Below are 22304 nucleotides of genomic sequence, written 5' to 3'. Positions count from 1 at the left end.
TTTCCTCTTATTTTTAAGTAAAGTACGGTATTTGGTAATCGATAATGCAGCACATTTTAATATTAAAATTGTATAGTGTACAGTATTCTTTGCTTGTAGATAGTCTTTCCAAAGTAGAATATTACCTAATATGTTTTGCAAGATATTAAAAGCAACGTTCAGAATTTATCCCAGTCCATGAGTTATTCTAAAGAATAATTTGCTGTAAGTCATGGCTAAAATTTTATCATTTGTAGATCTTTCATCCAATCATCTAGATTTGCTGGGACACTATATAGAATTAACGGAAGCAATTGTGTATATGATGTCACCTTAAGCCAGTGTGTCTCAACCTTGACAATTTTAAGATGTGTAGACTTCAACTCCCAGAATTCCCCAGCCAGGTCTTAAAGTTGTCAAGATTGAAAAACACACTGACCTTAAGCGATTAAATTACAGCTCAAAGCATTGCATCACAGTTAATGAAACCAAAGTATTGAAGGAAAAGTCTTCATCGTGGTTCAGTCCAAGCCAGGAATAAACACCATGGTGACTGCTTTAGAAAGAAGGTTGCAGTTTATTGAAGAGGAGAGAGAGAGAGAGAACATGTAGGGAGTGGGTTTTTATATCCTCTCAAGCTTTTCAGGTTGTTTCCTGTTGTTTGAAGCTTTGTATTTCCTGCATCATGTATTTTGACCTGAGTCTGCCCCTTTGGCATCTGTGGGTTAATCCTATTATGTCCTGTCTTACTTCTTAATCTTCTAGCTTCAACCTTCCTGAATGGTTTACATCTGCATTTCTACAGAGCTGGTTTCTGCTTGGGGGGAGGGAGACTTGGGGCTATTAAGAAAAACAAAACCTGGGCATGCTTTTCTGCCTCTTTAAGATCCTTTGAGGAAATATTCTTTCTCCCCCTTTAATATTTCCTTCTCTGGGTGGCTGACTTCCCACGAAAGAAACAAACCTAACCAAAAAAAAAAAAAACCAGGCACGTTCAACGCAATGGGTTATCTGAAACATGGCTCGCTTCTTAAAGTACCCTACGTACAACGCGGGGTTGTTGTGAAAACGAAGCCAGGGGAGGGGGGGGGGAAATTTCAACCGTCCCCTCGAAAACGGGCGGGATTCAAGTCCGAAATAAATAATTGCCCGATCTCATGCATATTTATAACATGGGCCGCCTTCTCCTCTACGTAAAAAGGGTGCAAAGTCAAGCCGGTCCGAGAGCGCTGAGTCCCCCTGCTCGCAAGGAGTCGCTGCGAAGCCGTCGCGCCGAGAAAAGGACGAGGCTCGTTAGGCTGCCCGGGTGGGGAATCGCTGCCTTTTTCATCTCTCTGGCCGGGGCGGCCGGCTGGCTGGCTGGTTCATCTATCTCCGCGATGGCGGTGACGAGGAAGATCGCAATTCGCCTGGCGTATTCGGCGGTGGGGATGATCTCGGGGCTGTCGGCCTTCCTCGCCTGGAACCTGGCGCCGAAGCTGCGGCAGCCTTACACCGCCTCCGCCGGCGGACTCTCGGGTGAGCCTCTGATCGGCAGCGGGAAACGGGCGTGCGGTCTGGGTCCGTTTTGGGGTCCGTCCCCGGCTCCCTCCAAACTCGGGAGGGAAGTAGAGCCGTGCTCCCACCCCCCGCACCCCGTATCGCAGGGGTCTTCAAACTTGGCCCTTTTATGACTTGTGGACTTCAACTCCCAGAATTCCTGTGCCAGCGCAGCTGGCACAGGAATTCTGGGAGTTGAAGTCCACAAGTCATAAAAGGGCCAAGTTTGAAGACCCCTGCCGTATCGTTTCAGCCTGGCCAACCCGCCTGGGTCGCCTGCATACACGCTGGGAAGAACAATTCCCCCTTGCGTTTGTTTGGCGGGGAAAAGGGGCTGTTTAGAAGGGCGGCGGGGTGGTTTTACTCCGAAGTTAAGTTGTGTTGAGTTCGGTAAGGCTTTGAAGGCGAATAGGCTTGTTGGCTTCGTCTTTGTTTCTCTCATTTCCCTTGACCCACGAGTGGATTGCTCTGCATCTCGCTTTCTGTATATTTGTCAGGTGCCCAAGGCAGCCCTGCAAAGGAAGACGCGGAAGTGATGGCACCTAATGATTGATTGAACGGTCAATCATACAATCAAGGTTTCTAGTCCATAAAGCAGGGGTCTTCAAACTCGGCCCTTTTATGACTCATGGACTTCAACTCCCAGAATTCCTCAGCCAGGCATGCTGGCTGAGGAATTCTGGGAGTTGAAGTCCATGAGTCATAAAAGGGCCGAGTTTGAAGACCCCGCTTAGTAAATAACCAGGGACTTGTCCAGGGCAGTCGATCAGAAATCAAAAACTGACTCGGAGGCATAGTGGGAAGAAAGGGGGGGGGGAAAGAAAACAAAAAGCGATTCTCAAGTCAACTCACGTTATTTCGTTGTTATTTTATATATGAGAAAGAATGAGGGGCCCAAAGTCATCCTGTCAGCTGCTGAGGCTGAGTTTTCTGTATGAGAGATAGTAGCCTCATTTATCACCATCTGTGTTAACGATTATTTTATTTTATTTTTCTGCCTGTTGGTTTAGGCCAGGGGTAGGCAACCTCAGCTCTTTTATGATTCATGGACTTCAACTCCCAGAAATCCTGAGCCAACCCAGATGGCTCAGGAATTCTGGGAGTTGAAGTCCATGAGTCAGAAAAGAGCCGAGGTTGCCTACCCCTGGTTTAGGCCTACTCCAAAATAAAAATATACAGTCCTTTAAGAAATAAATGTTTCTGAAAAGTCAGTTGTTTTGCTTTCAGCTTTTCATGCAGTTTGCTTTTGCTGGCTGTGATTTGTAATGTATCCACAATTTTCTTCTCAAATTTTTATTTGTGTAGTGGTTAATGATACACCACTTAGGGCAGGGGATAGGCAACCTTGGCTCTTTTAGGACTCGTGGACTTCAACTCCCAGAATTCCTGAGCCAGCCATGCTGGCTCAGGAATTCTGGGAGTTGAAGTCCACAAATCCTAAAAGAGTCAAGGTTGCCTACCCTAACTTAGGGCCATCACGCCAAGCCATTTTCATCTGGTATTCTCATTTGTTACATTAATATCGTGCCTTTCAGGGAGTTCCAGATATCTGATCTTCTTAGTTCATCAGATGTTTACAACAGCCCTGTGACGTAGGGTGGCCAGAGAAATAGCTGTGGGCTCAAGGTCACCCGCAAATCGTATGGGTGACTGAGAATTTGAAGGGACCTTAAAACTTTAATCTCTGATCCTAATACTTTATTTATTTATTCATTCAATTTGTATGGCCACCCACCTCATTTAAATGACTCTGGGCGGTTCAGAACAGGTCAAAACAATCCAATAAAAACAAGGTAAAAAGCAATGTGCAAACATATAGAAACGACCCATAATCAATTAAAAAACAGCGTATCATAATCGCAGCAGAATTTATCCTACATCAGCTCAACACAGCCATTGTAAGAGCTCCTCACCATACCCAGACTCCTAGGCATAGTGGCATAGCCATATCTTCAGGGCCTTCTCAAAGGCAGGAGGGCCAGGGCCAAGTTAGGTTTTGGAGGGATGATGTTCCAATAGGGTGGGTACCACAGCAGAAAAGCCTGATAGGCTGGATAGATGTAACTGGGGATACCTCCTAGCAGTTCATGACACCAATGTTCTCCAATCTTTTAGGTCGATTGGCACCTTTTGATAGCAAACAAAAGCTCACCTGCTTCATTTTTATTTTCTAAGAAAGCTTTAGAGGTCCAGAGGTATTCCTAGAAATAAAGGTGATTCAAGAAATCAGCTTTGTAAGTTTTCAATTTCTCTTAAAGTCTCCCCTGAGTTGAGTTCAACTTCTGGTGATTCCAGAGACCCATCTGTGTAATTCCATGTAAATAGTTTGTCATTGACTTCTGGGATGCATTCGAGGAGACTTCCTACCCATGTCTGAACCTTAATATTTCTTGATTCTCTCTCATTTACCAACTAACCAGGTCTCACCCTGCTTTGCTTTTCCTGGACGGCCAAAAAAGAGGTAAAAGGTGAGGCAGGGGGCCTGGTACGCCCTAAAAGGGATGCCTGAGGTTCCACTGGAAGCCTATTAGTAACCCTGGAGTCGGCATTTTAATGTGCCATCAATGTAGCACAGCACCTAGGAATCAGACTTCTGTGAAGAAGATTGATTTACCAATTTAAATGTGACTCTGCATTAATAATTATGTTACTAGTAGCCTAGATTGCTATGGACTTTATTTACATTACTTCTTGCAGTGCTTTTATTTATGGTACTTGTTTTATATACAGCAGGTGTTCTCTGTGTATAATCAGAAGATAAGTATACGGTAGAAACCAAACAAATAGCTAAGACAAAACCACACAGTTCAAACATGCAGCTTCTAAATGAGTGTCAAGTTGACAACATCCTTCAAGGGATTGGTGAATGAAAGAATTTTTGCCTGGTGCCCCAAAACCAGTGCTGTCGTCCTCATGAGCCTCTCTAAGGAGGCTGTGTCATAACTGGGATGTCTATACCATGGAGAGGGCCTTCATGTGCTTTTTGGATTCCTCCTAATTGTGGTCAAATGCAGTAGGCTTTTCAACAATAACCGTCATCGTGTAGGGAAAAGGCAATTGGCATTCTTAGCCAACTGCCTTTGTGTGCAACATTACAGCCACAAAGAAAATTTTTTTAGGAAACCTGAGGTGCCATGCAAAGTGATCTTTGACTCAGTCCTATCAACTTTAAGGATGCTGGGCATTGCAGCCTTCACCTGATGCACTCCAGGTAGTTTGGATTGCATCGTCACCAGTAAGATGAGAAACACTGATCTTGATGTTGAAAATTGAACTGGTTCTCCCAAGTGCACAACTGGCTGAGTGTGGCCTTCCAAGCAATAAAACTCTTGTGGGTGCCGACCACAGTTGTCTGATATATTGCCTTGCCAAAGTGCTTTCTCCATTGCTGTCATTTCAAAGCTTTCGGTGGGAGTATAGTAAATTTAAGCCAACAGACCTGTTGAGCTCTAAGCTACAACAGAACCAAAGCAGTGGGCATCCTGTTTTGTGAGTTGTATATATTTTCCACCCAGAAATAATAACTAAGCTCTTCCCAGCTTATCTATTTTAAGTCTGCTTGTGTTAGGATGCAAATGTATCTGAATTTCTTCTGTCAGCATTAGGTTCATCAACAAGTGGCAATTTGCATCAGGGCAGGACCACGCACTGTGGACATTTGTTTACTTTCTTTGTACTTGGGTAGGAATTGTCTGTGAGGAATTGTTATGGCACAAACCAAGAGACCACATATTCTAGTGTCACCTTCACCACAAAGCCAACTGGATGACCTTGGACCAGTTAACCCTCTCTCAACCCTAGGAAACAGGCAAGGGCAATCCACTTCTGAAAATCTTGCAAAGATAACTGCAGGGAATTGTGCAGGCAGGAGTTAAGACTGATCCAAATAGATGGGGGTGGTGGTGGTGGTGAAAAGAATTGTCTAGGCAACTGTTAGCCCAATGTCTAGGGTGCCCAAAGTCATTCTTGAGGAACTCTTAGACATGGTTTTGTTGGCACCAATACCAAAGCTGGTGGAGAATTGATTCGTGTTAAGGAATTTAGTGTGCAGAGGTCTCCTTGTGCTACCAAAGAGTTGCACAGACAAGGAAGGGTACTGAGAGTAGAAAAAAGTCACACACAGAAATACACTGAGTTCTAAAAACAAAAAGTAGTTTACTTTTGAGGTGGTGTAAGAACAAAAATGCACAGTCAAAAAATAAACAGTCCAGGTCATAAACAATAGCAACAGTCCAAGCTACAAAATCTTCTTACCGGTCCAGAGGTCAATATACAGTTCAGGTTTACAACAGTAATAAACCAACAGCAGAGCAAAAACAGTAACAGTAGAGATCAGTGAATTCAGAGAGAGAGAGAAGCTACGTTCCTAGCTTCCTCTTATGGCCATGAGAACACTTACACACCCACTGGCCAATTAACTTCTTAAAGACATAGCATTATGGTTAATATATTTTCAACCCAACATTATAGGCTAACACCATATGCCTAACATTCTCCCCTTTGGGTAGAATAATATATAACTCTTACAATCTTATGCACATTCTTTCACAATTAGCATTGTGTTTCACAGCACTTTGTACCTTCGTAAAATGGTCTGCAATATTTACATCAGATGGGCAATACTCTAGCTGTATTAATTTATCTTTGATACATTGTCTGACATTTAAATAACGAAGATCAGTATATTTAGATCTTGTTCTTACTGCAGCATTATTAGCCATCTTTATCGCAGCTTGATTGTCCTCATACACAATGAATGGATCATTTACATTTAAACCCATATCTAACAATAATTGTTTGTACACTAGCAGTTCTGTACATAACACTGATAGACATGAAAATTCAGCTTCCATTGTAGATAAGCTTATGTGTTTTTGTCTAAACAAACAAGGATCAGCATTACTGGCTACAAAACCTAATGCACTTAACTCATTAACTATACATTTGTTCCACTCATAGCCTGATTGTTTCAATCCATAGAGGCTTTTCTTTAATTCCCAACAATCATGGTTTCTATCATTGGTCAATCCTGGTGGTAGTCTTAAATAAATAGTATGTTGCAATGGAGCATGTAGATATGCAGTTTCAACATCTACATGGTTAACCATATATTGGTTTTTAGCCGCCCATACTAAAGCTGCTCTTAAAGTAGTTGACCTTAGACTGGGTGCAAATACTTCGTCATAATCCTCAGTAGTTTGGGCAAAACCTTGTGCAACCAAACGTGCCTTATGGGTTATAGTTCCATCTACACCCCTCTTTATCTTATATATCCATTTACAACCTATAGCTTGCTCACCAGGTGGCAGTTTTGCTTTCACATAAACTTTAAGATCCTGCAAAGACTTCAACTCCCTGTTCATTGCAGCTTTCCATAATGCCTGTTCCTTTTCAGGATACATCCTGATCTCATTATAGTTAGAAGGCTCTACACTAACTTGACATATACTTGCTTCATAGCGATCAGGTGGATGTCTAATGCGCGTTGAACGCCAAGGAATTACAGGGCTTTGAATTCCTGACTCCTCTCCTTCCTCTGATTCATCTTTAATCTCCCCTATCTCCTCTTCATCTTTTACAGGAGATGTATTATCATTACTAGTTACATTATCATGGGAGTCCTCAAACACTAGAGGATCAGTATTAACAGTTTCTTGCTCTAACCTATCCCAACCAACGTGCTCAAGGAATTTTGCACTCGCACTATTATATACATTAGTTGTGCCTCGTTCCCAGAAACGATAGGATCTATGGTTAGCTTCATAACCTACGAAGTATAATTGCCTAGCCCTATGTTGGCCTTTACTCCTGAGTTGTGCAGGAATATGGATCCAAGCTGGGGTGCCAAACGTGTGCAGGTAATCAAGGTTTGGTCTTCTACCATGCCATATAGTGTATGGTATTTTACCAGTAGAAGTATTAACAACTATATTCAGAACATGGTTTGCACATTTTGCTGCCTCCCCCCACAGTCTATCTGTTAAGCCAGAATCTCTTAACATGGTTCTCATCATGGCTTGTAACGTTTGCCCACGTCTCTCAACAAAAGCATTATGTTGAGGCCTATATGGGGCTGAACGTTTATGCTCAATGCCAGCTGATTGTAGCATATCAACAAAACGCTTATTTGTAAATTCAGTACCATTATCAGTAATTATGCACTGAACCTTTCTCTTTGTTTTTCTCTCCACGAACTTCAGCCAGTTTGCAAATTGTTGGAAAGTGTCTGCCTTTGACTTAAGCAGATAACAAAAACCATATCGAGAGTAGTGGTCCAAGATACTTAAAATATAACATGATCCTCCTAAACTTGGTTTCATGGGTCCAATTAAGTCAGCAAACACAACTTCCAAAGGAACAGTTGTTTTGAAGCTGTTTATCCTGTTTGCCGGACTTGCCTTACTCTTTTCCTGATTACAGGCATTGCAATTCAAATACTTACTACATGGCTTCAGTTTAATTCCTACTAACTCAACTGTTTTACGTAGTGAGTTAAAGTTTATATGCCCTAACCGCCTATGCAATAAATGTATACATTCATCATGTGGCTTCTTGTTCTCACATATTGAGTTAGCTTTAACTGTACTAACCTGGTTACTTGTGAGAACGAATAAACCATTTTTCAAATTAGCAGTTACACAGGTTCCATTCCTCTCAATAGTGCATTGCTCCCCTCTGAATGTTACCACAAACCCAACCTTAACCAATTCCCTTACAGATAACAGGTTGAATCTTAGTTTAGGTATATATAACATAGGTAACTGTTCATCAATGCATGGACAATAGGAATTACCTTCACCAGAGGCCTTCATCTTCCAACCGTTGGCTAGTGAAACATATTGGTTGCTGTTTTTCATAGTAACAAACCTCTTTTTCTCTTTAGTAATGCATTGTGAAGCCCCACTATCAACAACCCACAATTCATTTTTTCTGGATGTTGATTCATCAGAAATAGCCAAACCAATGCCCTTCTTAGCCTTTCCACTGCTATTTACATTCTGTTTTCTACCCTTTCTACAGAATTTGGCTATATGCCCTTTAGCCCCACAAGAATAACATTTCTTGACATTGTAAGCAGTGGTGAATGGCTGCTCCTCTCGTGGCTGTGTCTCTCTCAGCTGGTCTCTGTCACGCCTCCTTCTGGACTCTTCCAGCAGTCTCCCAGTAATGTTAGTCAATGTCAGTTCCTCTCTGGTCAGGACTTCCAAAGAAGAAACATACTCATCATAACTCTCATCCAAAGATGACAGAATAATGTAGACCTGATGCAACTCTGAAAAAATCAGCTCCTTTTCATGAAGCTCTTGAAAAATTGCCTTCATGTAATTTAAATGGGTCAGCATATCTCCATTCTTCTGCAGACGAGCCCTAAACAGCTTACGTGTAAGGTGTATATGTGCACCCACACTGTCTTGAACATAAAGCCTTCGCAAAATACCCCAACACCTAGCAGCAGACTCCTCACCACGAATATGGACAAGCTGCTGGTCATTCAGTGTTAGTCCAATAATGCAAAGAGCTTTCTCATTTCTACGTTTAAAGTTGTCTAACTTCTTTGCATCCTCTTCATCATCTGGATCCCAAGCAGTAGTATCTGGTGGGTTATTTACAACAGTCCATAGTCCTTCCTTGCGCAAAAGCAAGCAGCATTTCATGGACCAGGAAACATAGTTTGTCCCATCCAACCGGGTTATCCAGGAGATGCCTGACAACAGTTCCTGTGCCATTTTACACCAAAAAAACTAACACAAACTCAGCTAGGAATACTGTGTGTACTAACTCTCAGTACAGGCCTGGGCCCATAACCAGTGTTAAGGAATTTAGTGTGCAGAGGTCTCCTTGTGCTACCAAAGAGTTGCACAGACAAGGAAGGGTACTGAGAGTAGAAAAAAGTCACACACAGAAATACACTGAGTTCTAAAAACAAAAAGTAGTTTACTTTTGAGGTGGTGTAAGAACAAAAATGCACAGTCAAAAAATAAACAGTCCAGGTCATAAACAATAGCAACAGTCCAAGCTACAAAATCTTCTTACCGGTCCAGAGGTCAATATACAGTTCAGGTTTACAACAGTAATAAACCAACAGCAGAGCAAAAACAGTAACAGTAGAGATCAGTGAATTCAGAGAGAGAGAGAAGCTACGTTCCTAGCTTCCTCTTATGGCCATGAGAACACTTACACACCCACTGGCCAATTAACTTCTTAAAGACATAGCATTATGGTTAATATATTTTCAACCCAACATTATAGGCTAACACCATATGCCTAACAATTCAGACCAGAACTAATAATTAAGAATTTGACCTTGGATCCTAGGTTCCAACATGACATCACCTGAGATTCATGGAAGATCTGAGCTACTTGATGATCTTATCTGTAGGTCAGGGTTGTTTTTGGCTTTAATCTGTCAAATGAGAACGACTGGGTTCCATAGAAGAAGAAAGCTAGGCATTCACCAAAAGTGTAGAATGCTTCTCGGCCCTTGTCCCCAGCCCTGTTGGTAAAGTTACAGAGTCAACTGACAGGCCTCTTTAAGCAAATTGCACTCCCCCAGATCAGAAGGAAAACGGTAGCCCCTTTTCCAACTAACAAATTTTATTAGGTTTTCACGAGGTGCTGGTTACTTCATCAGTATACAGGGTAGCTACACACTGATGTAGGATTCCACAAAAGCATAACCCCTTTTTATAAAATGTTTGTCTGAATAGAGACTACCAGTTAGTTTCTTTTTTTCCTTTTTGCAACCGTAGACTAATACATCTCTCCTCCTACAATCACCCTCCCCACCTCCAATCGTGGCTTGGGCCAGGAGCTCCAACCTTTAGGGCACCAGGGACCAGTTCCATGGAGGGAGGTTTTGCCGTGGACTGGAAAGGGCATGGTTTCACATGCTGCCTGCATCCCGCTTGTTTGCGTGGCCTGGCATGCTGTGGACCTGTGGCCGGTCCCCGGATTGGGGGCTGGGGACCCCTGGCTTAGGTCTTTCGAAGCAACACATTTGCAATGCAAATACATATGGCACTGCTTTATGTTGAATCAGACCACAGATCTGGCTTTTCTCATATTTTATTTATTGAATTTGTATCCAGCCAAAAATGCTGAAAGAATAATGGTGTGTTGCAAACAACCATTAATGTAAGCCAGTTGCCAAGCATCCGAAATGTGATAACGTGACTGGGGTATGTATGTGGCCAATTGACCTCCAGAATTAGGGTGTAAGTAGCTGTAGAGAGATGTATCATAACTTCAAATGATCACTAAGTGAGGACTGCTTGCACTCTGGAGGCATCATGTGAATATTTGGTAATAGCACTGTTTACTCAATAATGTTGTAACTGTAAGGTCCTGCCTCAGCTATCTCCTCAGGAAAGCACGAGTCCTGAAACAAGCATTATTTCAAAAGGATCTTTTACTGAGAGAAAAAAGATGGCAGAGAAGTTCCCGCGCGACTAACAGTTTCTTTTTTAAGTTTTTTTTAAAAAGAAAAGTTTTTCAAACCTGAGAAAAGCTTGAAGACATAACGGAGAAGAGAGAATGAAAGGTGTATTACATCCTTTAAGGACATTGCTAAGATTTTGTCTATATGAAAATGCAAGCTCAGGGAGATTCCTAGTGAGTTAATTGAATTAAATATGTCTGGATTACTAAAACTATGCTTCCAAGACAGGTGGAACACAAAGATTCCCAAAAGGTGATTTGTTGAGGCTTTATGCAGAGGCGAGAGAGATTCAGGATTTGGATCCATAAAAGGATGATTTGTGTTGGGCTTTCCAATTTGATCGTAGTTATGTCTGCATGTATCCTGAGTTGCTACAGTATACAGAATTCTTTAAAAGTTTTATCCTAGCTAGACTTGGGGAGACCAAGAATAATTGATTATTTCTTTATTTTTTGAGGTTATTAGTCCTTAGGATCCAATAACACATTACCTGAAACCAAGATCTTTGCAAACATTTAGCAAAAATCTTTGCCATCTTAAGTGTCCAAGACCCTTTAAACAAAATTGTATTAATTTAAACCTGGCATGTGCAAAATATATTTTCTTCCACTGAGCTGTAATTATGTTTTTCGTTTATGTGTGGCATGTCTTTTTCTATCCCGTTGCATATATTTAACCCAGATGATATCTAAGTGGCAAGAACTTCATTTTGCATGTTGTAGCAGGAATAAACATACACTTGCACACACACGCACAGAGACAGAGAGACAGAATGAGAGAGAGAGAGAGTTCAGAGTGACGGTCAAGATATTTGCTCCAAACAAGGGTCCAGTTTTTCTTATTTTTAAGAAAAATGTTATTATTTTTCTGGGATTCCACTAAATGAATTTTTTAGAAGCTGTGGAATTGAGTGCATGTTGTTTCCTGGGTATGCTGCTCTTTTGAACAAGTCACCTTGAGTGATTTTTGTCAGTCAGATGTTGCCTCACATCTGGAATGCAGGCTAGGACTTTAGCAAGAGGGTTGCGTTGGGCCAAAAGAATGACTGCATTCAGGGCTGGGGAAGACAACAACAAGCTGCAAAATGGTACCTCCCTTAAATCTTCTGCTGGACAATTGCTGATGTCATTTCTCCCACACCCTTGGGAAGGGGAGGGGAAACAGATCAACCCAATTGTTTTTTCTGAAGCAGCCTGGCTGAATAAGCCAAGAATTTGCTTGTGCTAGATCTGTACCAAAGAAGTCATGCTTGAATATGTGGTCTTACAAGAGCTTTTATGCTTAGGGGAGGTGATCCTTCAGAGCCATGGATCTACTGCCACTCAGACAGAAGGAATCCCAGGCCCAGATCATAACTGTCCTCTGTCTGTGTTAAGGGTCCTGTACAGGGGTGGCACGTACTTTCAACATGTGCCACTTGTCTGGAAATTTGGGATATTGTAGTGTGGAATTGTGCTTAAGGTGTTGGACCAGTATTGGTGGAGCAGTGGGCTAATGCCTTGGTGGAGGAGTCCCACCAGGCTCAAGGTTGACTCAGCCTTCCATCCTTCCGAGGTAGGTAAAATGAGGACCCAGATTGTTGGGGGCAATGAGCTGACTTTGTAATAATGCCGCTTGGGGTGTGTCTGAAAGCCCTAATAAGCAGGCATATACATAGAATGAAGGCTACTGCTAAGCTTGTAAGCCGCCCTGAGTCTTCGGAGAAGGGCGGGATATAAATGGAATTAAAATAAATAAATAAATAAATTAGGGGAACTCAGGTTTCAGTCCTGTCTCAGCCCAGTGTACATTGTAGTGTTGCAAGGAAAAATTGGGGGAATGCTACTTTGAGCTCCTACAAAGTTAGTATTCATAACTTTGATTTCCTACTCTGGTCTTCCTGGAAGGGGTAACCCCTGGGGGGGAATTCCTTTCCAGAGGGCAGGTGCTAATACAGAAAAGACATGCTTCTGGGATCCCAAGAGGAGCACGCCAATCTTGCAGGATCAAATCTCCCGGGCAGGTATCATTGGTGACAGACCATCTCTCCAGTTACCAGGCTGTATACATAAGCAGTCTCTCATACTTTATGCTTTGTAGTTAATCACTGTGCTGCCTTCCTTTTTTTCTTAGAAGTGTTGAAAACGAAGATCCACAGATAGTCCTCAACTTACTACCTTTTGTTTCGTGAGCACTCCAAGTTGCAACGGCACTGAAGAGCCGGACTTGACAACAGGTCCTTTTTTTTTTAATCCCATTTATATCCCGCCCTTCTCCGAAGACTCAGGGCGGCTTACAAGCTTAGCAGTAGCCTTCATTCTATGTATATGCCTGCTTATTAGGGCTTTCACACACACTCCAGCAGCATTATTACAAAGTCAGCTTAATTGCCCCCAACAATCTGGGTCCTCATTTTACCTACCTCGGAAGGATGGAAGGCTGAGTCAACCTTGAGCCTGGTGGGACGCGAACCTGCACTAATTGCAGGCAGCTGGGGTTACTTAAGGAGGCATTAGCCCACTGCTCCTTGTACTTGTGCATCACAGAATCCTGATAGGTACAGGATGGAAATTTGGAGCCTTGGCAACCAGGATCCGCTTAACAATCGTGACAAAAAGGTTGTAAAATTGGTTGCAATCCACTTATCGACTGCCTTGATTCGCAACAAAAATTCCTGTCCAAATGTGGTTTAAGCTGAGGACTATCTGTATTCATATTACTTAGTTTTGAGGAGCACCTGGTTTAAACAAATGAGATAATCTTTATGAATAGCTAACCCCGTGAGATACCACTTTTGCTGCAAATCGAAACCTTTGCTGTTATACAGGTAGTTCTCAACTTACGACCACAACTGAATCCCAAATTTCCATTGCTAAGCAAGACAGGTGTCTAATGAGTTTTGCCCTATTTTATTGCCTTTTTTTGCCACAGGTGTGAAGTAAGTCCCTACAGTAAGTTAGTAACACAGCTGTTAAATAATCTGGCTTCCCCATTGATTTTGCTGGTCAGGTAATCACTGACCCGGGACACTGCAGCTGTCAGAAATATAAACCAGTTGCCAAGTGTCCAAATTTTGATCACGTGTTCATGGGGACCCTGCAGAACTCGTAAGTGCGAAAAATGGTCATAAGTCAATTTTTCCAGTATCCTTATAATTTCAATCATCAAATGATTGGTTGTAAGTTGAGGTCTACCTGTATTTGTTTTTGTTTTTGTTTTTTTCATTTCTAGAACTGATAAATTAACAAATTATAAGTATAGGAATAAAATGTGTTATTATTAGCCAAACTAAATCTCTCTATAGCTTCTAATTATCTGCTTTCATCTAACTCAGATATGTCAAACACAAGGCCCGGGGGCCGGATCCGGCCCGCGAAGTGGTTTCATGTGGCCCGCGAAGCCATCCTGGAAACAGTGAGGGAATGGCCCCACTGCCTTGGTCCTGGCCCAGAGACCCTCCTTCTGCCAGAGACCCTCAGATCTGTCCCACTCCTGCCCAGGCCCCCATAGGCACCCTTGATGCATAGGCCATACGCGCTCTAGCCACGCCCACCCAGTAGGCCACGCCCACCCAGTAGGCCACGCCCACCCGGCCCCCTGAGGGCAATGCTGATGCAGCCCTCAATGAAATTGAGTTTGACACCCCTGATCTAACTATTCCTAGAGGATGCCTACATATTTAACTGATAGCTCTTCATACTAAAAATTAGCCTGATCGCAACTTGATGTGCCTCTAGAGATCTTTCTTTTTTTCCTTTCCTTTCCTTTTCCCTTTTCTTTTGTAACTAAGCAGCCCAAAAGAGCTATGTGTTAATAGATTATCAAACTTTTAATACTAATTAGTAATTCAATAAAGTATTTTCCCAGTAATGCTTTATTTTTTAATATAAATTTTAAACCATTTTACTATATATACTCTGTGTCTGTATGTGTGTGTGTGTGTGTAGGGGTGTGTGTGTGTGAATGTTTTGCAATCCAATATTTTAGTATCATTAATTTTTGCTAGTGGAATGAAAACTTTGTAGATATATACTATTAAAATATACTTGAAGATAGATATATTGTAGATTGCATGGTCTACCTTTTTTTTTTAAAAAAATCAAGGTCTTTTGCTGACTTGAACAGAGAGTACTTCTGAATGTAGAGGCTGAAGAAGCAAATGTAGGAATTGTTACTAAGGTTTTGAGAAGTTCTGGATTTGTTGGAACATTTTTTGCCAACTCATTCCTTTCCAAAGAAGTGTTTTGCTGAGTCACAAGGGTGTTGTGTTTTTTTTCAATGCCAGGTCAGGAGTCCCTCATCACAAGCCAGTTTGGCTTCCTTAAAAACTGACTCAGTTTTTGAACATGTGGGGGGAAAAACAGAGTCTGACGCCTTCTTGCTCCGAGAAACAGGGAAGGGGTGAAAATGTGACTAGGCATATTTAATTGCTGATGTCAACCAGAAGCTTGTTTGTTTTTATGTCAACTTCTAAAAAAGAGGAAGCTTCCTCCTTGGCTGAGCTTTGAAAAACCACTTTGTGGTTTACTGGTTCCTCCTAAAGAAACTCACGGAAGCCCATTACATTATAGGTTGGGGTTGTTGTTTTTTTTGGTGCATATTCATCTTAAAAGAGTTTTCTAGACTAGCTCCCCTGCTTTCTAGAATTAGCTGTAACCATTAGTCTCATTCTTGCAGTTAGCCTGTGAGTCCTTCTGTTCCAGTTTGTTGTTCTCCCAGCCTGGTCTCTTCAGGCACGTGGGGCCTATGATTCTCAAAATTGCCAGCTATATCTGAAGAGCTTTTAGTAAGGAAAAATAAAGAGACAATAAAGGTGAGAAGAAAGGGGATTTCCGAGGGCTATGCATATTATGGGAGTTCACTGGCCTTCCCCTCCATCACAGCAGGACCGTGGCAAGAACTTACTTTTTCTCCCATACTAATAAATAAAAAAAACCCTGCAAACTGCGTTAACAATAAACGTGTTTTTTTTAAAGGAGGAAGCTCCTATTGGTACCCAAGATGGCTTTCCCACTTAAAATAGTAGTTAAATTTGCAACAGAGATATATTGTGGAGTAAATATGGGACTAAAAAGTTTTATCCAGCATTTGAATAATTATTGACTATTGCAATGCTCTCTACATGGGGCTTCCCTTGAAGACCACTCGGAGGCTCCAACTGGTACAGAATGCGGCCGCGAGAGTTGTCTTGGGAGTTTCCCGGTACTCCCATGTTACACCTTTGCTCCGCGAGCTGCATTGGTTACCAGTTGTCTTCCGGGTGAGGTTCAAGGTCTTAGTGATGGTTTTTAAGTCCTTACATGGCATGGGTCCGGAATACCTCGGGGACCACCTGCTGCCGGCGTCAACTCCCCTCCGCCCCGTGCGTTCCCACAGAGAGGGCCTCCTCAGGGTGCCTCCAGTCAGAGAATGTCGGCTGGTGGCCCCCAGGGGGAGGGCCTTCTCTGTGGGCGCTCCGGCTTTGTGGAACCAGCTGCCGGTTGAGCTCCGGATGGCACTGGATCTCCGCTCCTTCCGTCACGGGTTAAAGACCCATTTATTTGAACAAGCTGGCCTGGCCTGATGGGGAATCACTTAGGGTTTTAATATTTATATATATTTTTATTGTTTTTATTGTGGGCAATAATTTAATTCTTTTTTAATTTTTGTATTTTTGTAGTTTTAAGATATGCCCTGTTCACCGCCCTGAGTCCTTCGGGAGAAGGGCGGTATAAAAATTTAATAAATAATAATAATAATAATAATAATAATAATAATAATAATAATATTGATGTGATATTTATACTGCTTGTAGTTATTTTATAAGAGTTAAAGTGCGATAGATTTAATAGTTTATGGTTGTTTGCATAAGGTAGATTATGATTGTTTGTATTTTTATACCCTGTATCTAGCTCTGGGAAGTCGGGGAGGGGGAAGGGAGGGAGGGGCGGGGGAGGGTTGGGGAGTGGGAAGGGGGTTGGGAGGGGTTGTGTTTTGTTAAAAATAAAATGTATTGTAAAACATTTCAATAAAAAAATAGTAGTTAAATTTAAAAACCCTCTGTATTTTTTCTATAATTCAGGGGTTGAATTATGGGCCAAATCCAGAAAAAAAAAAAGATATCTTTAGGATTTTTTCGGTGTTGACGGGAGGGCAGAGATCCGCCCCAAGGCCTCTCGTTTGTGGAGTTCCTCAGGGGTCGGTTCTCTCTCCCCTCCTGTTCAACATCTATATGAAGCCGCTGGATGAGATCATTCGTGGTTTCGGGGTGGGGTATCACCCAGCTTTTTCTTTCCACCCCAAACCAACCCAGTGATGCCCTCATCGTGATGTCCCGTTGCCTGGAGGCGGTTCAGGTTTGGATGGGAAGAAACAGGCTTCGACTCAATCCTGCCAAGACTGAGTGGCTGTACATACTGGCATCTCGGGTGAATCATTTTTGTCCATCATTAACGATGGGGGATGAGGTGTTACCCCCTGTTGATAGGGCTCGTAACTTGGGCGTTCTCCTGGATTCACGGCTCAGTTTTGAAGATCGTATAGGAGCTGTGATCAGGGGGGCTTTTGCCCAGATTCGCCTGGTGCACCAGTTGCGACCCTATTTGGACCGAGATGCCCTACACACAGTCACTCATGTGCTCGTTACCTCCCGGTTAGACTACTGCAACGCTCTCTACATGGGGCTGCCCTTGAGGACCACTCGGAGGCTTCAGCTGGTGCAAAATGCAGCTGCGCGAGTAGTAATGGGAGTTTCCCGATACTCTCATGTAACACCTCTTCTCCGTGAGCTGCATTGGCTTCCAATTCTCCTCTGGGTGAGATTCAAGGTGCTGGTGATGACCTATAAAGCCCTAAATGGCAAGGGTCCGGATTATCTCAGGGAGCACCTGCTGCCAGCATCAGCCTCCCAGCGTCCTGTGCGCTCCCACAGGGAGGGCCTCCTTAGGGTTCCGCCGGTTAGGGAATGCCGATGGGTGGTTCCAAGGGGGAGGGCATTCTCTGTGGGCGTGCCTGCCCTATGGAATGAACTGCCGGTAGAACTTCGGACTGCCCCAGACCTTTGCTCATTTCGCCGGGACCTTAAAACCTGGTTGTTTGATCTTGCTGGCTTGGACTGAGGGGGTTTTAATTTAATTTTAATTTTAATTTAATTTTAATTTTAATTTGTTTAATTGTGGGCTAGTCTTATTTAATTCTATTTTAAAGTGTACTTATTTGTATTGTTTTAACTCGCCCTGAAAACCGCCCTGAGTCCTTCGGGAATAGGGCGGTATATAAAATCAATTAAATAAATAAATAAATTTTTTTTTTTGTAGCAATTACGTTAACTGTTCACTCTGGCTTATGTTTCATATACTGTTTCCTGGCCACTTTCATTAATTAAAGGTAAAGGTTCCTACGCACATGCGTGCTAGTTGTTTCCAACTCTAGGGGCCGGTGCTCATCTCCATTTCAAAGCCGAAGAGCCAGCGCTTGTCCGAGGACATCTCCGTGGTCATGTGGCCGGCATGACTAGACACCAAAGGCGCACAGAACGCTGTTACCTTCCCACCATAGTGGTCCCTATTTTTCTACTTGCATTTTTTTACGTGCTTTCGAACTGCTAGGTTGGCAGAAGCTGGGACGAGTAACGCGCTCACTGTTACGCGGCACTCGGGATTCGAACCGCCAAACTGCCGACCTTCTGATCGACTAGCTCAGCGTCCTAACCCACTGAGCCACTGCGTCCCCTTTTCATTAATTACTGAACACTAATTTGATTTAAAGATTTTGAAGTCTTCAAATGAGATACGGTACTTTAATATGTTGTACAGGTAGCCCTCAATTTACGACCTCGGTTGAGCCCCAAATTTCTGTTGCTAAGTGAGGCAGTTGTTTGGTGATTTTTGCTCCATTTTACGGCCTTTCTTGCCAAAGTTGTTAAATGAATCACTGCAGTTAAATTAGTAACACGGTTGCTAGGGTGAATCCAGCTTCACCATTGACTTTGCTTGTCAGAAGAGAGATCACGTGACCCTGGGGCGCTGCGACTGCCATAAATATGAACCAGTTGCCAAGCATCCAAATTTTGATCATGTGAACATGGGGGTGCTGGGATGGTCAGAAGTATGAAAAACGGTCATAGGTTACTTTTTCCGGTGACGTAACTTCGAACTAAATGAACTGTTGTAAGTTGAGGACTACCTGTACTGATCTAATATCACTTTCTCTTTTTTGTTCAGTTTTATATGACTTGCCAACCTTTGTTTCTGTTTTTCTTGATGGTTCCCCCCCCCCCCGGGCGCAGTTCTTTTTCTCTTGATTGTGTGTTTTAAATATACGCTAAAATTAAAAGAAGGTGGCCCCTAGTGCATTTGCTAACAGTTGCTAATAATGGAGCTGTGGGTTGTGTTGCAGAACTTCCAGGGTGCAGCCTATCAGTTCTTGCACGTTCTCCCTCTGCTCATCTGCAGATCTGGAGTGAAATGTTTACATATGCTCAGGATAGATAGATATATGTATATAAACACTTGCTCGCTTAAAGGTTTGCAAGTAGACTTGCATTAAATGGGTGTAACAATAAGCTCTCTGCTTGTTATTTTTGTTCCTCTGCTCTGACAGCTTTTCAGAGATCCTGATGCATTCCCAACTAAGGCAGACCTATAACAGCCGCTGCTGATTTCTTTTCTTTTTTTATTAAAGAGTTTTACAAAAACAAAATTTTACAATATATCCTCAAATCCCCCCCACCCCAAACACCCCCACTTTCCCCCCCCACTTCCCAGAGCTAAATACAGGATTATAATAATCATATTCTAAATAAAAATTATGCATAATATACAATTAACCAAATTCATAATGTCCTTTAACTCCCCTTTAACATAACTACATACAAAGTACCAATAACAATATATCCCACTAAAACCTACTCATAAGCTAAGTGGAACTTTTTAGTCCCATATTTGTTCTGAATATAATCTATCCATCTCCTCCAAACTGAAATATATCTTTCCTGTGAATGATCTTTCAAGTAAGCAGAAATCTTAGACATTTCTGCAAGATTCGAAACTTTAAACACCCATTCTTCTATAGTACGCAAACTATCCTTCTTCCAATATTGTCCCACCAGTAACCGTGCTGCTGTTATCATATTCAACATCAAATTAGTTTCTTTAACATTACAATCTACAACAATACCCAATAAAAACAATTGCGGAGAAAACTTTATCTTAAGCTTTTTCTCCTTAGATTTAATCTCTTCCTCAATATCTAAACGTTTTTGCATTTGCTTACGCCTGTAAGCATTGTTCATATAAATCAGAACCCCTCTCATATAAGCTTTACTAACATCCCAAACCATTTCCATCGATGTACCTTTATGCATATTTGTAACAAAAAATTCTTTCATCAGCCGCTGCTGATTTCTTATAAAAGGGGTGGTAAAAGTAAAGATGCTCCCCAGTTTAAGTTCATCTCTAGTGACAGATGGGGACAGACTGACGCAACTTTTCGCCCACCAACTCCACACGTGCAGGAGTTAGTTTCCTATGTAGAAAAGAACCCTGGTGATCCCAAACATGGTTTTGGGAGAAGGAGAAAAAAAAATGGCCTTTTCCCAGATCTCAGGGTTTGTTGATTTGTTTCTTCCAGATGCTGCCAGCCAGGCTGCCAGTGGTTCCCAGTGCCTCTGATATCAGTCCTTGGGGGTGCATAAACGCATGCCTATCTAAGCAACATCTTCTTGGCTTTGGGTGTGTTCCAGCCCTGATCTTGTTACAGGCATACCTGCTTCCCCCTTGCTTTGAAGGATTTGGTGCATCTCATTTTGCAATTTGCATTTTAGCCTCTCTTCCATGCGACTTCTGCACTCTGATTTATTATTATTATTATTATTATTATTATTATTATTATTATTATTATTATTATTATTATTATTATTATTATTATTATTTGTATACTGCCCTTCTCCCGAAGGACTCAGGGCGGTGAACAGGGCAATACATGTTAAAAGACAAAATACAAAAATTAAAAGAGATTAAACAGAATGCCCACAACTCTTACAATAGGTTAAAACACATTAAAAGTAATAAAAACCCAACCCCATCCCATCAGGCCAGGCCAGCTTGTTCGAAGAGATACGTCTTTAGATCGCGCCGGAAGGAGCGCAGGTCGGGCGCCATCCGGAGCTCAACCGGAAGACGGTTCCATAAATCTGTCGCGCCCACAGAGAACGCCCTCCCCCTGGGGGCCACCAGTCGGCATTCTTTGACTGGTGGCACCCTGAGGAGGCCCTCTCTGTGGGAGCGTACTGGGCGGAGGGAAGTTGATTTGCAGTTCTCCATCTTTAAAGCACAGGCACTCTTTCCTGAACTTTTTGTTCTTCCAGATTTTTTTTTTTAAAAAAAAACATTTTGAAGTCGAGGTGAGTTTGTGATGACTTCATGCATTCAAGCAGTTTTCTTGGCAGCTGAATAAAATAGAAGTATCTAGCTATTGTGTTCTTCCAGAGTTTTTTACCCCCCAAAACTTCTCAGTTCTAGCCTTGGAATTTTCTATTAATTCCCCATCCAAATGTTAACCAAGACCTGGTGCTGCTTAGTTTGTTCATCCTGATACAGTCAATCAACATTGTTGCCACCTGTTGAGACCCCCTTGAGGAGCCCTCCCCAAAGTGTTGCGTTAAGTCTCCAACTCTCAGCTGTTCCTTATTTCAGCCGCTGCCTGCTGCATGTAGCAAACTTTTTTTCTTAACCACAAGAGGGCAAATCTGGTATCTTATCCACTGCCCGATTATTTGGGTCAGTGAAATCTGAAACAATATTTACCCAACAGCAATGCTGTGTTTTAGAGGATGCTCTGGCCTCCCAGCGCAGACATCTCCAGATATATAGATCTCTGTTCTTTTTTACTCGGCAAGAATGGCCAATAGCTACGTTGCACGGAAGGAGTTGTGACTTGGCATAATTGAAGGATGCTAAATCTTCTCCAGTTTGGGTCGGTTACCAAAGTTGGCAACCAAGGCAGGTGTCCCAGGATCCTGGGAAAAGACACAGCTGCTTTTAAAGAGCTGCAGATCCCCAGCCCCAACATACACAGACTGATTGGCACTTGTTTGTATTGAAAACGAAGCAGGGCACAGCTCTGATGTCTAGGTTTTGCTAAATTAAATGGGGCTGTACCCCCATATCCAAAAAACATCCCTGAATATACAAAATATGCCTAATCATAGTGCAGAAAAGTTGTCTAGCTAGCCTATATTTCCTCCGGACATGTTGACTTTTTAAAAATAATATTTTATTAATTTTCCAATTTTACATTTAACTATTTAAAAAGCAACGTGGTGGCTGGGTTAATCAATAGTTCAGTAACATAAAAATCTTTAGTACAAATCTCAAGTTACATCAAATAT

General features: G+C 42.3%; 1 protein-coding gene across 7 annotated transcripts in view; it reads left to right on the top strand.

Annotated features, from left to right (window-relative positions):
• The first annotated feature begins 1188 nt into the window (after window positions 1-1188).
• The window catches only part of SLC48A1 (solute carrier family 48 member 1), a 32688-nt gene continuing 11572 nt past the window's right edge, over window positions 1189-22304 (top strand). For all 7 annotated transcript variants that reach the window (XR_014491405.1, XR_014491406.1, XR_014491407.1 and 4 more), the window contains exon 1: window positions 1189-1497. Coding sequence is in view for 1 of the 7 variants with exons in the window: in XM_083354338.1 (XP_083210464.1) it covers window positions 1359-1497 (139 nt within the window). In the remaining 6 variants the exon portion in view is untranslated. The remainder of the gene's footprint in view (window positions 1498-22304) is intronic.

This window comes from Vipera ursinii (genome assembly GCF_947247035.1).
Source record: "Vipera ursinii genome assembly, chromosome: 2".
Taxonomy (NCBI): Eukaryota; Metazoa; Chordata; class Lepidosauria; order Squamata; family Viperidae; genus Vipera; species Vipera ursinii.
This window is presented reverse-complemented; position numbering and strand designations above follow the sequence as displayed.